This window comes from Cyrtonyx montezumae, unplaced genomic scaffold (assembly GCF_038088225.1).
Source record: "Cyrtonyx montezumae isolate F1298 unplaced genomic scaffold, pur_monq_1.0 scaffold_2, whole genome shotgun sequence".
Classification (NCBI taxonomy): domain Eukaryota; kingdom Metazoa; phylum Chordata; class Aves; order Galliformes; family Odontophoridae; genus Cyrtonyx; species Cyrtonyx montezumae.
In genome coordinates, this window is record NW_027071936.1 from 1219313 (window position 1) to 1235993 (window position 16681).

General features: G+C 37.9%; 1 protein-coding gene across 1 annotated transcript in view; it reads left to right on the forward strand.

The window, feature by feature from the left end:
• The window catches only part of SPOCK3 (SPARC (osteonectin), cwcv and kazal like domains proteoglycan 3), a 95668-nt gene that overhangs the window by 64239 nt on the left and 14748 nt on the right, over positions 1-16681 (forward strand). The window contains exon 6 of the mRNA XM_065736211.1: positions 7987-8101. Within this exon, the coding sequence (XP_065592283.1) occupies positions 7987-8101 (115 nt within the window). The remainder of the gene's footprint in view (positions 1-7986; positions 8102-16681) is intronic.

The following is a 16681-nucleotide window of genomic DNA, read 5'->3' on the forward strand; positions in this document are numbered from 1 at the left end:
GGGGAATATTGGATAATATGAAAATTAGGTAATAAATTGTTTTAGACCAGAAATGAATAAAATTGTAATGAATTCTAATAAAACCTTTAAATATATTAATTTACTGGAAACAGCATGTTTCAAATAGGGATATTGGGCAGTTTTGGTTTTTAGCATGAAGCAAACTTTATCTGTTTCTTCCAAAATATAAAATGAGCCCACTTGATTGAACATAGAAAACCAGGTGGCGAGGTATGCGTTGGAGTGCTCTGAAAATAATGCCTCCTACTTTTATTAAGTTGGCCCACAACGTCAGGGACAGATGTTGGTTGTATGGCAGTAAAGGCTGAACCTTCCCAACAGCATCCCATTATATTTTGTTGCCATGAGACAGATGGTAGGAGAGGGGCAGTCTGACAGAATGGCTTCGGACCTGGAAGTGCACATGAAACAAAGGTGTGTCATTTAAAAAGCAGATATGTGCATGAAAGGATTTTCAGAAGCTCCTAAACAGCACATATCTAAAAAGCATCTGTTAAAGCCAAGACAGGTAGGTATCTAACTTTAAATAATCACAGTAGGCATCTGTCTGCTCCTTTCTGTGAATTAATACTTTAAAGGGTGTCCAAAAAAAAAAAAGTTTAAGTAGTCAGTTAACTTGTTTGTAGTCTTTTTATGCTGTTGCACTGTACAGTGCTGTAGAAAACAGGCAAGAGCTACGGAGGCACAAAGGAAGAAAACTATAAACAGATTTTCATTTTGTCATCTAAATGGCTTTTTCTAGTTCATAGCTTTATAAGCAGTGTATCCACAGTGCTTTCAAACATAGACTTGCTTTGCTCAGGGTCTTGTTTCAATAAGTGTTTGCCCTTTGGTTCCCCAGTGAAAATAACTAATTGCATGTTTTTATTACTGGTGTTTTTCATGTTATTTTCATTTAAACAGTAGTTTGTTTGCGGAGGAGGTTTTTACCCAAGCTCCTATTACTTGGGTAAGTATTACACGTAATTAACATCCTCTTATAGAAAGATCAGCTGTTGCCAAAATAATTTTAAAGCGTTTTTAGGTCTGTGTGACACTTCACAAATTAGTTTACAGGTTAGCTTTTAGTTTCTAAAGCTTGAATTGCTTGAAAGGACTGTACTTGGCATCACGTTGAGCTGATTGCTTTTAGTTTGAAGCGGTATATTGCAATTACTTGTGTCTTCTCAGCTGCTCTTTGTAAAGAATTGCAGATCTGCATAGCAGCTTCCATGTTAGGCCTACCATAGTACTGTCATAAAATCTGGACGTGTTTTTACTGAAATGTTAAACTAATCTGTTGTGATACCACAAAAAAAGAAGCAGTGTCAACCATTGCTTTGTACCTGCCACTTGAGTATTGAAGTCCTTTACCTCTCTTCCAGATTTCATATCAAGCAATACTTTGTGTTGAACTGGATCTGGAACATTACCAGATTAGCATGCACTTGTTTTTATCCCCCTCAACTTGTGATAGCAATGACAAACCCAGTTATAATATATTGTAGTTTCATACCTATTTTGCTTCAGGACATTGAAATCTGAGGCCATAATTCCACATAGTGATTTGCACAAAATTCTGAGGATTTTTCTTTTACTGTAAGCATATGTATGTAGTCTTTCTGAAATGGAGATAAAAGTGGGAAAATAGGGAACACGGGGGTGAAAAGCTGCATGAAATGAAGTTGCAATCCTGCAGTACTGATTACTGGTGGAGAGTAATTATCTGCTCAGCTGTCAGGGGTATCAGGTTCTAAAAAAGGAGAGAAAACAGTTCGCTATAGATGGATTAACGTGGAGTTCTGGGAGAGAGATTTCTATGAGGAGGAGATATAACGCTGGAAGAAACGTTTAACATTTCAGTCTTTTCTTCAGCAGCTTTCTTTGCTGTACTCCAGCAAGAGATCCTGTTAACTGCATGGGTACTAAAATCCCCTACCACCCATCTATGTTCCTCTAGAAAACAAGTGAAGAAGAACTGCAATGTGCAAATATTCAAATTCATCCTTCTTAGCCACTCTGTGTCACAGAATTGCACAACCTATTTAATTTTAAATACACAGAAAAGCCAGGGACATCTAAAGAGCTCTCATTATTCGTATAAGGTACAATTACAAGTGACAGTTATCTTTCAAAGGTGAGACGTTTTTACAGAAGTGTGAGTTACATGCTGTCTAAAAGGTAATTCACTAAGTGCTCAGCATTTAATGGAATAGTGTTCTAGAAAGCCTTTTTATAAGTTTTATATGCCTCAGTGCATCAAAGAAAGATTTGATATCCCATCCTACACTGCAAATTTATGTTCTAGAAGGGGTGTGTTGACATATCTAACCTAACTTCAAATTTTCAGCACTAAGGACTAATAGCAGTGCTGCCATGGCTTGAGGCGTGTGATGGATGCAATAAGTGTAGGTGACCGAGATGAATGCTGTGGCAGATCACGTCAGTGATTTGTATACTAGTGTGTCAGATCTGTCTCAGCTGCCCACCATGCAGAAGGTGAAGAAAAGGAGGAGTTGGTGGGAGTATCTGCAGACTGCTCTAGTGCATGAGCTGCTGTTCCTTACTTGCCAGAGAAGTTGCATGTGTTTTTCAGTAGTTGGCTTTAATGAGTTGGTTTAAAAGCTGATAGGTATTTCTAACAAAACAATATTGTTGCAGAAGAATACATCATCGTGTCACTGAGTATTCTCAAAATGGATAGAATTAAGTCTGTGAGAAAACTCCAGTTGATAGACTGGGAAATGCCAAACCTTGTGTGCAAGCACTGTTTTCCTTCTTAAATAGGCATATAATGCAATCTTGCCTTATGTTTCTACTGCTTCTTTTTCAAGCCTTTCCCTCACTTAAAACAAAGAAGAAGCTTGTATCTCGTCATCTAGTCAGTCATTTTTTGTCTCTGCTTTGTTCAGCACAGTCTGACATCTCCTCTTATGCAGTAGTTACACAGTTAAACTACGTTCCTCTTATTAAAAGCATTTCTCTATCCTCTAGTCTTTGAGAGGTCTGCAAATAGTAACCAGTTTACATTGTCTCATCATAGTCCCTCTGCGTGATAGGAAGGTGCTTTACAGATAGAGGACTTGCAGATAACTGAAAGCCATTATTCATAAGATTTGGCTGTCCAATTAAAGAATCATTTTCATGTTTTGCATCAGTAAGAATTTACGTACCATCTTGTTTCGTTGGATCGAAAATATTTAGTGTGTTCTCAAATCATATTTGGTTTTTAAGAGCCCAGAAAAGCAAAAGTACAGACTTAGTGCAGTTTTGCTGAATTAAATTGTCAAACCTCCTTGGACCAGGATAAATATCAGTTTCATTTAGTTTTATGCAGTCTCCGTGCTTGTTTCCTTCTTTCTTTGCATTGTGCAGGTCTCTTGACACTGAGACCAGAGCTGTCCTGTGCTTTCTCATACAGTAAGCATTGTCTGGTTGACCCATTTTCTCAAGGCAAGATAAACTACTCAGGTGCCATCCATCCCTGACAGACTTACCTAATCCTGGTTGTAAAGATTCTAAGATTCAATAAACATTTCCAGCAATTCATTTTACTATCTCACCACTTTATTATCAGAAAGTCTTCCTGGTATCTAATCTAAAACTCGCCTGCATCTATTTGAGGCAATTACTTGTAACCTTTTTATTGCAGTACTCTTTTCAAATACCTTCAGATACTTTCTATTTGACAGCTATTACATGAATCCTCTTCTCTCAAGACTGAATGTCTTCACTGCTTGAGCTGGTTTCCCATTTAATGTTTTTTTTCCTATGTTTTGTGGGCTGCAGTCCTGTTTGTTTATACTTTAGTGCAGTTGTTTAACACGATCACTTGGTTCTTTTTTTTTTAACCATTTGGAAAGGAATTCTAGCCACTTTCTCTTAACATTCAAACAGTGTCCTCTTGAAAGAGGAACAGCAATTTTCTTATTGAATTACACTGTATTTTCAGCCTTTTTCTAGAGCATGAGTCTTTTTATTATGTTCATGTCTTCTCAAGTTATTCCAATGTATTAACATGTTTTGTAAGATATCTTCTGAGCTGTTAATGAAAGAATAGATAGTTCTATGTACATGATGCACTCTTGTGACAATCTACTTCCAGTGCAGCCTTAAAAGACTGCAAGTCACTGACTGCTCTTATCTGAAAACCACCTGGAACTGGTTCTGCCATCATCTTACAGCGTGGTTATACAAAAAGTGACTGTACTTTCTGGTGTGGCTTACAGGGTTTATATGTGATATTCATGCTGACGTAATACTCCTTTCTGTAGAGACTTCCTGCATTCTTTCAGTCCAAAAGCTGTCCCAAGTCACAGGTTTTATCACAGCCCTCCACACGTATGTGCATACGTAGTGTCATTCACACGTGAAAATTACAGTTGGTCGCAGGAAATTGACTTGGGGATATTGTAAAGGTAAGTATGTTTGTGTGGAAGTACGTGATATCTCCGTGGAACTTTGTTTACATACAAATACGAGAGGAGGTGGGATTCTTAGGTTCATAGGTTCATAAGGTTGGAAAGGACCTACAAGATCATCTAGTCCAACCATCCTCCTCTTTGCAAACTCACTGTAAAAAATGTATACTGCTCTTTTATTTGTAACAGTTCAATTTCCCCTAAATATCCATTATTACGCCGCAGATAAGAAAATACTGCTTTTTTTCTTCTTGGGGCAAAACTAGGTTTTTTTTACATAGAATAAACTGAGATCGGTTTGGCAGTTGCTGACAGGTAGCTCTTCAGATTGGAAGGTAGCACAGCTTAATGAAACATACTGCTGTCATTTAATCTTTCCAGCTAGGTAAGAGTAGTTACAAGAACAGAGCTTATGTGCATCAAAATAATGTACATAATAATTGTTCCAGAAATGTAACTGCTCTCATCTTTACTGTAAGATCAGTAAAGCTGCCTGAGCTGAGAGACAGTGTACATTCTGTTCTTCCCATGGATTCTAATTGCTTGTCTCAAGTTCACCAAACAACTGCTTAAGGCAAATGTTGGAGAACCTTGGGTCCGTTTAATACAGAACAGGTTTTCCAACAGGCAGATTATAAGTAAACAGATTGCATCTTTCAATGGGGAACTTGACAGTACAGAAGTGAGGAACTTTTCTTCCTGAAGCTCACTGCCAGGAGACCCTGACCTGGTACTTACACTCCATCTGTTCTCAAAGCATTATGCTGCACAGTGCTTACAAATAAGAAATAGCTGTTATTCTGTCTTGAAACAGGATATGCAAGATCTCAAACAGCTGAAACGACCCTAAAATCAGACATACAAATGAGATGTACTGAAACCCCAGTGCAGAGAATCAAGGCCAGAAAATGAAAAGCTAGATATGCTCAGATGTAAAATGGATTTTTTTTCATGCATATAAAGAATTGTGGAGAAAATAGCACAAATAGTCAACTGTTGATAAAAGCAGGTAAAATAAGGAATACTACAAAAGATGAATTCCCTTAAGGATGCACAGTAGTATATTTTGCCTATATAGAAAGTCAATATTAGGGATGAATAAATTAAAATTATTTTGTTTCTATTAGAAATATTGAGCTTCATAGTTATGTTCCTGTGTTTTTCTGCTGTTTCATATATTCAGATCTTTCCCCCCCAAGACCACAAAATGAATGACTTCGTCGTGTTTCCAACACTTTCTCTACTAGTAATGAACATCTCTTTTTCATTTTGTCTTCATATTCTGTGTGCCATAAATTTCTGGGATGTTTTAAGTGTGTTACTTGCTCTGCTGCCAATTTATTGAGTTGAACTTTGAGGGATATCTAGCCTGCCTTTACTGAGCTGTCTTTGTAATATCCCAGTGCACTGTTGATTTAGAGAACAAACACAAGAGTTTAGAATGAGAATTAAACTCGTGTTGTCATTAGCTGCTGCTATGAAATTGTTGGAAAAGCCAGCTGATTTATTTCTGACTTGTGCAAGCTCTGTGATTTTGCTGTGTTACTGGAGATGAAGAGTGTACTGCATGCTTGTCCATTGAGTTCAGTGCACGTGGAATTCTAGCAGACCTGTGAATGGGAATACTGAGTTGGAACTGTCGTTTCCCAACCTTCCACTTATTTACTCAGTTATCAGCATCCATGACAGGTGCCAGGCATTGTTTTTCATCACACTGCACCCTGTCTTACGAGGGCATCGTTCATTGTACTTGAAAGCAAGTGGATGCCTTTAAAGAAAATTGGCTGCTAAACTCATACTTCAACCTATGATGTTGGCAGGAGGAACTTTTGAAGTGTGTATTCGTTTCTTCAGCAGCATTTGGGTGAAGCAAAGTGGAAGTACTGAAATCTTAAACAAAAAAAAAAGCATCAACATACGTTTCTCTGTTTTATGCTCCTCATGTTTGATTGCCAGCATTTTAAATAATCTAAGAGTCAGTTCCCATAAGGAAGGCAGTGGTATTTATACAGCTTTCAATTGGAAGAGATCTGTGTTAGTGTTCTGTTTCTTTGGCCAAATTCAAGATTATTTTAGCCACGCTGTCCTTGAAGCATGGCTTTTGTTGAGTGAAGGTAGCACATTCAGAACTGAGCTGTGATCGTGGCTTTATATAAGCACGCAACATTGGAGATGCTCACACTCTTCTAATATGATATTGGAAATGGTGCCAGAAGGTATTTCGGAGTGGTGAAGTTCAGGTGGGGATCTGCACGACAGTGGGACAAGGTTATACAAGTGCAGCAGTGTTAAAGGTTGATACAGTCCTATAGTATCACAGGGCTGAACTGTGCTTAAGTCATTCCATATGCATATTAGTGGAAACTTCATCAGGCCTCTCAGCAGCATCTTCTGTCGAGTTACAGGGTGTGCCCCAACCCTTCCTCATTTTTAGGCAAAACTTCAGGATTTGCCAGAAATCCTGTTCATTTCACGATGTAATTGCATTAAGCTGGTGTTACGTACTCACACAGAATATGTGACAGTGAATGTAAGTCACAAATTCTCAGTTTTCTTTCCTGAAATTGTGTGGTGCATAAAAAAGAAAAAATTCATATTTATATTAGTCACCTGAAATGTTTTTCTGACTCCTACAATTTTTGGTTATCTGTCCTTTATCAGACTAACGAGGCACCTTCAGTCCTTTGTTCAAGGATAAAGCATTGTACATGAGCACCTTGCTCTTTTCCTTTCCCTATCCATGAACACTGTCAAATAGTTAACCTTTTTTTGTTTTGGTTTGTATGTTTCTTGACAGTGTGCTTGTTTTGGAAAGACCAACAAAATACGATAATATTTTCTGTGTGTGTGATCTTTACTAGCTTTATGTATTTGAGGAAATTCTATTTCCTGGTTAGATTTAATTAATTTTTGCAAGGTTTGTGAATCGAAGCTGTAGATACACAGGTCAGAGCCATACAGATAATCCTGTTTCTATATCAGAAAACTTTCTGCTAGAACTGAATCAGCCACAACTTTCTATTTTACTTGTTACTGTTTTTTCCTAGGCTACTGCTATCTTAAAAGTAGAAAATAAGACATAAATCCTGTAATAGCTCCCTCTTAATCCCTTCCTAAGGACTGAGGATATTGATGCCTTATTTATGTTATATGCACGACTAAACAAAACCAGTGCAGTCTAATTCAATTGTGTTTCTGTACACAAATCTGTAGTTACAGGAAGAAGGCATGCCCACCTGTTTGTGAGGAACTAGGTACACAGGAAAGAACTCCAAGAGGAGGGATCTCCAATGAGCTCCTTCCTCAATGGCGATCAGCCCTCAAGTGAGGTCTAAAATCAGAAGTGCATTAATGTCTGAATTGTGTTTGAAACCGTGGGCAGGTCAGCGAGCAAAGCCTTTACACGTTTATCCAATCAGACTCTTGACTGCAGACATTTTTCCTTGTACCTGTGTCTTCAATAATTGAAGTACCCTATAAAGATTCCTTCAAGATACTTAAGGAGCTGTAATTTTCACTGTAAAAGACAGTTCACGTTAATGGCATTCATTCTCTCTTCTTGCAGTGTAAGTTAGAATATCAAGCTTGTGTCTCAGGAAAACAAATCTTGGTGAAATGTGAAGGACGTTGCCCTTGCCCTTCTGACAAATCCACAAACACAGGCAGAAACGACAGGAGAGGTGAGTGATGCTACTTGGTAACTGCTCGTTTCTAGAAAGAAATAAGGATTTCCTCATAGAAGAGCTCAGTGATCACAATCATTGTGTATTTTTTAACAAGAACAGTTTTGTTTTATTTGGCGGCCTTTTTATTTTCTTTTGAAACTGTATTTCACTGCACCGCTGTAATTATCAAACAGCTATTTTAGTGTGTTATTGCTCTTTTGGTACTTGTTAATATTCCACACGATATCTGTGGCAGTACTTAAGATGAAGAAAAAATTCTCTGCTCCTTAATGTTTTCAACTGAATTCATAAGAGAAGGTAGCATGATGGAGGAAAAAAAAGCAACTTCAAGTCCTCGTTAGAGCTTATTGCAAATAGCAACTGGAATTTCTGGTGAAGACTGCCATGTAAAAATGAGTTATTTGAAAAGTGGGTGGGAGTTTATCTACTTTTTGAATCATGTGTGAGATCAGGTTGTGGAAACGTTTGGTCGCTTTGCTCTGCTGCTGCTCAGCCACTGATGGAGCTGAGGGAAGAAGTTGTGGAGTATTTTAGTGACTCCCAGGTGACTTTGGAATGTTGCTGTTAAACAAAACAAAATGTACTTATCTTTCAAGGACAGCCATCATAGCACGGTGTGTTCGGCTGCCCCGGGTCTGAATTTGCCAAGAGCAAGACTGGAGGTCAGCACTGATCTTTGCTAGGTGTATTTATTTTTTCTTCCTTACGTTTAGTCACACATCTGTGAGGCACAGGTATCCTGTATCCCAACTGGATGAGCACCAGAATTCATTTTTGAAGACGTTTTTTTTTCTGATAGCGATCTTTTAAATACAGAAGAACTGTATTTCAAGCTTACATTAACACTATTCTTTTTATTATGCTAAACTCTTAAGCCTGATGCACCATTGGATCGAGCAGTGGTTATCAGTTCCTTTACAAGCTGTAGCTGCTGCCAGCAAATTGATTTTTATCCTCCTACTTTAAATAAATGGACGTTCTTTGAGCAAGGAAAGAAGGCGTGAGGACTGTGAGCATTGGGCTGGGTACAGTCAGCATGCCGATCAAATACCTCCCCTGAAACATCTCTTTAGGCCTCTCGTGGCATTCTGTACTATCACTGATTGTGTAATTAAATAATATTAAGTACTTCTAATTAAATTTTGCCTGTGCTGTAAACTCTGAACAAATGACGTGGCCTTGGGATTTTTTTTAATGCCTTTCTAATAAAATTTCATGAAGCGATGGTGAAAAATAAGGTAATCTGTTATTTGCTGCCAGCACAAATTAAAACCCCGTGGAAGAGGCAGTCAGATGTAGTCAGTGTGACCCTGTGGGGTGTAGCATTAGTACAATTTGCACTAGCAGCCATTTCTGGCTTTCCAGCACACGTGTAAGGATATTTACAGCGAGTATGAAGTGAAGTTTAGACAATCAGCTGAGGAATATCTCTGTGAGTAACAGGCCTGCCATGCTCCATGTTAGTTGTTGAACTTATCGCTGCCCTTCATCTAAATAAAGTAATAAAGTCATTGCTGCCTCTGCTTTAAACAGTTTCACCCGATGCTGGGTTTTGTTTGTATATTAGTTTATCTTGAGCAGACTATTTTTTGTACTCCTCTACATAAACATAGAAAGCAACCTGTTTTGTTTGTAATTAGTACTGGTAGGAATGAACTCTTCTCGAAGATTTATACTGCCAAGGGAACGAGATTACTTATGCTTAGTTATGTAAAAGAGAAAGTAGGAAGAGCCTGTGTGAGTATAGGAATTAGCACTAATCCTGTCCTGACAGATTGTCAAGGGCAAGCAAAATTGGGGCTGTTCTACATGCTGTGTTTTACCAGAACATTGAAATTGGAATATAATTTCTTTACAAGGCCAAGGGCCAGGAGGCATGAGAAATACTAAAGTGAGCTGACTATCACTGCTGACATTTCAGCCACTATTGTAACTTGAATACAAATTTGGTTTTAAGTGCTGAAAGAGAATCCAATTATTTTCTTTAAACTGAATTCCATTAAGCGTAAGCTGGAGGTGCACCGGTGAATGGCTTGGAAATTTGACATAGCAGAAGAGACAGAGCAAGATTAGTGCTCCAGTTTCAGACATAATTTAAAGGGAGACATCCTCAAATATATCCCCATCCAAAGCATTTTTTTCATTTATTCCTATTGAGAAGTTCTGATCTATTTATTTTTTTTTCCTTCCGCTTTGTGTATATCTACAAAGTTACCCAATATAGTCTTGATATGAAGTGCCATTCTCCTTTGGGAAACAAAATGAAATCAGTATTCAGAAAAAAAAAAATCATTTTTCAATGTGTGTACGAATCTAATCATAAAATCATACCAAACCCTTAAGTTGAATGGGAACTCTGAAGTTTATGTAGTCTCTCTCTCTGCTCAATGTATGAGGCAAGTGAGGGCATGCAAGCTTTTCTGAAAGCTTGGTCTATGGCCTTGAGAGTGGGGAAAATGTGAAGAGCTCTTGAAGTGGTGTTAGAGGAAAGGGTCACACAGAGAAATAAAGGAAGATGTGAGATACAGAATAGTGGAGTGTGTTAGGGAGCCAAGAAAGAAAGGAAAACCAGAATCAAAGAGTGAAAGGATGGAGTGCCATCACTTAGTGACAGAGGTGTTAATCAAGAGAAGGAAGGAAGAATTTGCAGGGCTCAATCTTTTCCAGGCTGATCCTTCTCCACACGTCCCACTTTCACCCTGATCCTGTTGAAATATGTGCCAGGATTTGGGGCTCTCAGGTCACAGTGGCTTGTGCAGATGTGCACGTAGGGGTTTCACTGTGTTGGAATCTCCTGGTCTTCATTTCTGCAAGTTCCTCAGAAGTTTTTTTTCCCCCCAGTGTTTAAACACAGCCAGAAAACAGGAAGTGCTCTTTGACAAGCACTCTCTGCTTTTTATATGTCCGAGGAAGTTTCCTCTTGGCAGTATCTAGGCCCTATTTTTGGCTCAAGATGCTTCCTATGATTTTTTTACTCTGAGGCAGTTCGAGGCCTTTCCTTTACTCATTATGGAAGACAGTGTTTTTGCTAGACCTTCAGTCCAATGGATGAGAACAATGGCCACTATCTTGATACAGAAATACCTCCTTTTGTCATTCTAAATTGTCACTAAGGAAGTGGAAGATGGCAAGAACAATAAGTTGTTTGTGTCCTTTTGGTTTTGCTATTTGAGATTTTTGATGAAATGCAAAATCTATCTCTTTACAGCAGCATACTCATATTCTCAGGCAGTATTTATTCAATGAACAGGACAAATGGAGTTGAAGCCCATTACATTTTCTGTTTTTAGAGCATGTGTTGAAATGGTTCTCATTAGGAGGCAGCTGACGTGATGCTACACTTTTTATTACATGTAATTGAAAAACTGCAGTGAGACGTTCTAACAAACCAAGATATTCTTAGGAGCATGCTTCTCAATGAAATCTTCTAGGACCATAATGGAGTGTTTAGTTTTTCTTCTCTCATGTAGCATGAGTTAAAAAGGAAAGCCAAAAAGCTTCTGTAAAAATGGCACAAATTTGTCTACCTTGGTAGTTCAGCTTTGTTTAGTGACTTAGTTAACTCCTTAATCTCTGCTTTTCACTAGCTGCCCTTGAAAGTTAAAAATAAGGTGTTTTTATTGGCTGTTCTTCTTTAGCATTAACACCAAGCTATCAATAGAATCAAATCTGTATCCACAACACTGTATTTTGGACCAGTTAGGCCTCATACTATCAGTGCTCAGTTATAAGTAGCCAGGAGAAGCCATTGGTAAAAGACAGTAAGCAGAATGGCCTTCAGAAAGGTGAAGAAGTTCATGCCGCGTGGTCAGGATTCAAATTTCACTACCAAAGTTCACATGTGAGAAAAATGCCTGTTCAGATAAATGGCTGAGAGGCTGGTGAGGCATTGTAATACTTTTTACTGCTATGTTGTAGTGGTTGGGATTTGCTTAGAAATAAATCAGTACGTTTTAAAGTATTTCTAGTTTTAGCATCAAACTAAACACTGCCTTACCTGTTCCAGAAAATACAAAAGGAATTTTATTTCCTATGAAAAGAAGTACTGGAGTGTGCTGTTCGTAATGGAGAAATTGCTCTCAGTTTTTAACTGCCTGGGAAGAATTTGCACAATAAATGGGAGGAGTCTTTCTTACCAGTTTTGGGTATACACAGTGGCAACAGTTCAGACACATGAGTTAAATTTGCTTGAGGTGCTCTGTTCACCCTGGGGGTCTTTGAGATCGTGGATACAAACAGCATGTATGTTCTGGATGGGCTTTGGCAAAAGATGTGTTTGTTTGAGGACGCAAGCATTGCTTGAGTTACCTTGTGACCTTGTCCACCACAGGGAGTGATTTTGGACCCGAACTTCACCTTATTTGAGAGTATTTGTCTCATTCCAAATAGGTAAGTGAGAGTGAGCTAACACACTTCGAGTGCACAGAGCACGTGGGGCTTAGCATTTATTGCCTCGGTTTTTTTTTTTGTGGCTGATGAGACAGAACCATTTAGGCACTCTAATCCTTCTGAGGTCAAGACTTATTATGTCCAAGATGAGTAATTAGTCATGCTTGCCTTCTTTCAGTGCTCCATTCATACACTTTTCACAAAGGAAAACATCTCTATAGGTTGCTTTAAACTGATCTATGGGGAAAGTCTGGTTTATTTATTATATTTTTAGCATTTTTAAACTTTCCTCTTTTTTCACAGTATAAATTAAAAAGGGAAATCTCGTGGTGAATATGTCTTTGAAAAAGGTGAAAGTTTTGACTTTGTTATGCTGTGGGTTTGTAACCAAGTGCACTGTTTGTATGTGCTGCTGCAATTTTAAGAAAGAGACAGACAAGCCATCACAATGTAAGAGGATATTAATGCTGCTTAATTTTCTGTTTGATAATTATTAACTGTTATGTAGGTCATTAAGCATTTGATGAGCAATCTCAGTATTAGAGGTCCCCCAAACGTGTCCAGATTGTTAGGGAAGTTTAGCCTGTGCTGCACAATCTCTATTAAATTATTTTCAGCAGTCATAAGCTTTATTTAGGATATGTTCCTTATCTTCTTTTTTTGCTCTATGCCAGCCAGCATTGATGGATTATAGAACTAGAAGCTTCAATGTGGTTCAGACCATTAATATGGTGTTGCATTTAATGATAGTGGCTATAATTGCCTCAATTATGCAAATGAAGGGGCGGTGTCAGTCTTAAGATACATTAAAGGCTTTAGAAGCGTGTCACAATAATTCTATTGAGAATAAATAACCAAAGAGATGTGGATCATATGCTAAGTATCTGGATCAGCATTATCTTTCTGTTCATGCAGTGCATGAATAAACTAACAACGTGCTGCAGTGTTTGTGCCTCAATTACTGATGTGATTCTAATGTTTTCTCACCGATACTATTTTTATACCATCAATGTGCAGTTGCTTTTAAAAGTGATTCATTGCATATCAATGGGAAACAACTGCCAGAAAAATACTTTCTCTACAAGATAGTTATTTTAAACTAGGTTATTTGCCCCTCCCGCTTTTTTTAGGAAGCTGAAACTCAGGGTGCCAGTTGTGCAGCCTACTGCCAAGCTGTTGTGTGCTGTCATCACGACTGAGCTTATTGGGTGATCAGGAGATCGATAGGAAACTCATGGGGTGGTGGTTCAATGGTGTTCTGAGTGAGGATAGCAATATTGATTTTGTAATTAAAGTATGGCTGCTGAAGTGCTTAAATATTAATATTTCATTACTAAGAAGGGAACAGAATGCCATAAAAATGACTTGAGTCTGAATCAGACGGAAAGCAGCAAGGTGCTACATGCAGCTCTCCCTTAAGTGCTTTGAAAACTTTTGTCTAAACAGCTTAGTGTAAAACTGAGATCTTCTAATATATTTCAAGTGAGGTTTGCAATTAAACATTCTGCTTTTAATAGTAATATCTGCTTTAGAGAGCGTGCTTGTCTAAGTCGTCTAAATCTGCTTCGATATGTGTTTTTATATCCTCATCAGTTTCACAGTCATGAAGGCAAATTTTCTTTTTGGAAAAGGGAAAGATAAAAATGGTGTGTTGTGATGAATCAGCACGATGAAAACATGCACTAACAAAACAGTTAGATATTCTGTGGCTTGATTATTGTAATTACCCAACTGTGATGCTTTTTTTTCTGCTTCATGAGTTACAGTATGACTTTTATTTTTCTGTCCTGCTATCTTAACTTTATATCCCAGATAGAGACTACCTCACGTATCAGGAACCCACTAAATAAAACATCACAGACTTCATGAAAAGCAAAAAAGCTGGTTTCAGCCCTGAAGGCACACAGATCCATGTTATTAACTGCACTGTGTGTTTTAACTCTTGTTCCTGCTGATAGTGCAGGATCAGGAGCTGTAGTCACTTTCTGTGCAAGCGTCAGCACTTGCTCAGTTGTATGAAACCATAAGCTTTGGCTCATTAGCACGGTGACACCGTTAGGATGCTACTAATAAATGTATGATGAATACTAATGAGGAGCACTCAGCATTAAAACATAACTACCCCCTAAAATCAAGTGGCTTTGGAAAGTACTAGGATTTGTTAGAGTTGAAATGTGGTTTGTAGAAGAAAAGAATTGTGTGTTTGCCATTGGTTAAAAAGGTCACAGAAATCCTGTGTTTATACGTATATATTAATAATAATAGTCCCCATCAAAGATGTTAGCGTTACTTGTCTTGTTTATAGTAGAGATGTACTGTAAATTCCTGTTTTATTAAACATTTTATTTCCTGTTTTATTAAACATTTCTCCTTTGAAATCACCTAGCTTTTGGTGGGAAGTGGGCTTTTTCTGTTGTGACTTTTCAATGGCATTGTCACCGTAGCTGAGTTCAGATGGAGATGGAAGTTTGTAACGGTTTACCCCGTCCTAAAGGGATTATCACCACATCACAGAATTGTAGAGCTTGGGAAGCCTACAATTGTAGAGCCTCTATAGATCATAGAGTCCAACTATTGCTTTTTTTTCCCTGTATGTTCTTTTCTGAAGTTAATTTTGAAGTATTTTTACATGCACAGTGAAAGAATGTTAAAAGATACCTCAAGAGACCATTAATGTACTGTTATTGAGTTAACTTCTTCCTGAAGAGTTAACCACAGAAGTGGGAGGACTGAAAGCAGGTTGTTTGGCAAGGGAGTAGGGTATCGTGGTAGCTCAGAAAAACTACATCAGAAAGCACACTCCACTCTTTTATTTTTAAATGAAGCAAGCAGAGGAAAAGTGCACCAGTTTGTGCCAAACTATGGCACAAGGCCATCTTGCTGCTAATATTTTTGTCACTGGCAAATCTAAGAAAGGTTTGACACGAGAGGAAAAATACCCTTTGACCTCACACTTTTAGGGTCATGAACTGAGAAATATGTGGCTTAGCGTGTAACATCAAATGTGACTTAAAGCTCAAAGTGTATTACAGAAAAATTGCTTGTCATCTTTAAATGGCCATGTACACATGCAGCTTTGCTAGAAAGCTTGCTATTTATGGAATTAAAGTCTTTCTGGGCTTTTGCTGGATACAAAAATTCCTATCTCCCATAAGAAAGCCCTTATGTACAAGTGGTTAGAGATGAGGTAAATGTTACGTGCTCAGTGTGTTGTACTGAGCTAGATAAACCTGTGATGTCACGTACTGCCATCACTGTTACTGTCTTTCATAACCCACACAGCCTAGATCTTGTTGAAGTTGAAAAGAGTGCCTTAATATGTAAATACCATGTGTTACTGCTGTTTTTCCTGCACTTGGAAGTGGTCACTGTATTTAAATTTGAGCAGACTTTAAAACCGTGAGGAAACAAAAATGTAAGTTTTATTTTCTGAAATTGCAATTTAATTGAAATCGTTTTAAATTTTATGAGACATTAATCATGAGCAGAATGTCTGTATGGAACATTAATTTGAGGCCCTAGGAATAAGCAGCTGCAGTTCCCTGATACGGTATCTGAAGCATTTATATTAATTATCTCATAACACAGGCTAACTGAAGTAGAAAATTCATTATGTTGAGTTAAATAGTAAGGAAATCAGAATGCCTTTATTCGTTAGTTTCAAGGTATCTTCTTAAATCGTGGGCCCTAGAGGTAACAGATGGCTAATAACCTCCATCGTCTTTTAAAAACAGAGAGGTATATGAAGTTTTTCAGTCTACAACGTTTTTTGGTAAAGTTCTGGTTATATACATGGGACTGTGAGGTGTTCTGTTCTTCAAATTGACTTTGTAACCAAGGTAAGCTGCTGAAAATGCAGGTGGAAGTGCATCTTCCTAAAGGAAATGGAGGTATGAGTTCTGTCTCCAACGTCATGGTGCCATGTCCTGTTGTGAATGATGCCAGTAATGTGGGGTGTATCTATCATATTTTTCATCCGCATTGCTTTTTGACCCTTAACAGAAGTTTATCCATAATCCAGCAAAATTTCAGTGTGAATTTTTCAATATGACAGTGATTTATGTTTGTTGAATTACAGAAAATCTTGTATACGTGTGTCTATCTATTCATTTACACACTGTTAAAATACCTTATTCTCTGCTGTGTCAGAAGGCTTAAATCTGGTTTAACTATGTTAGGGATTTC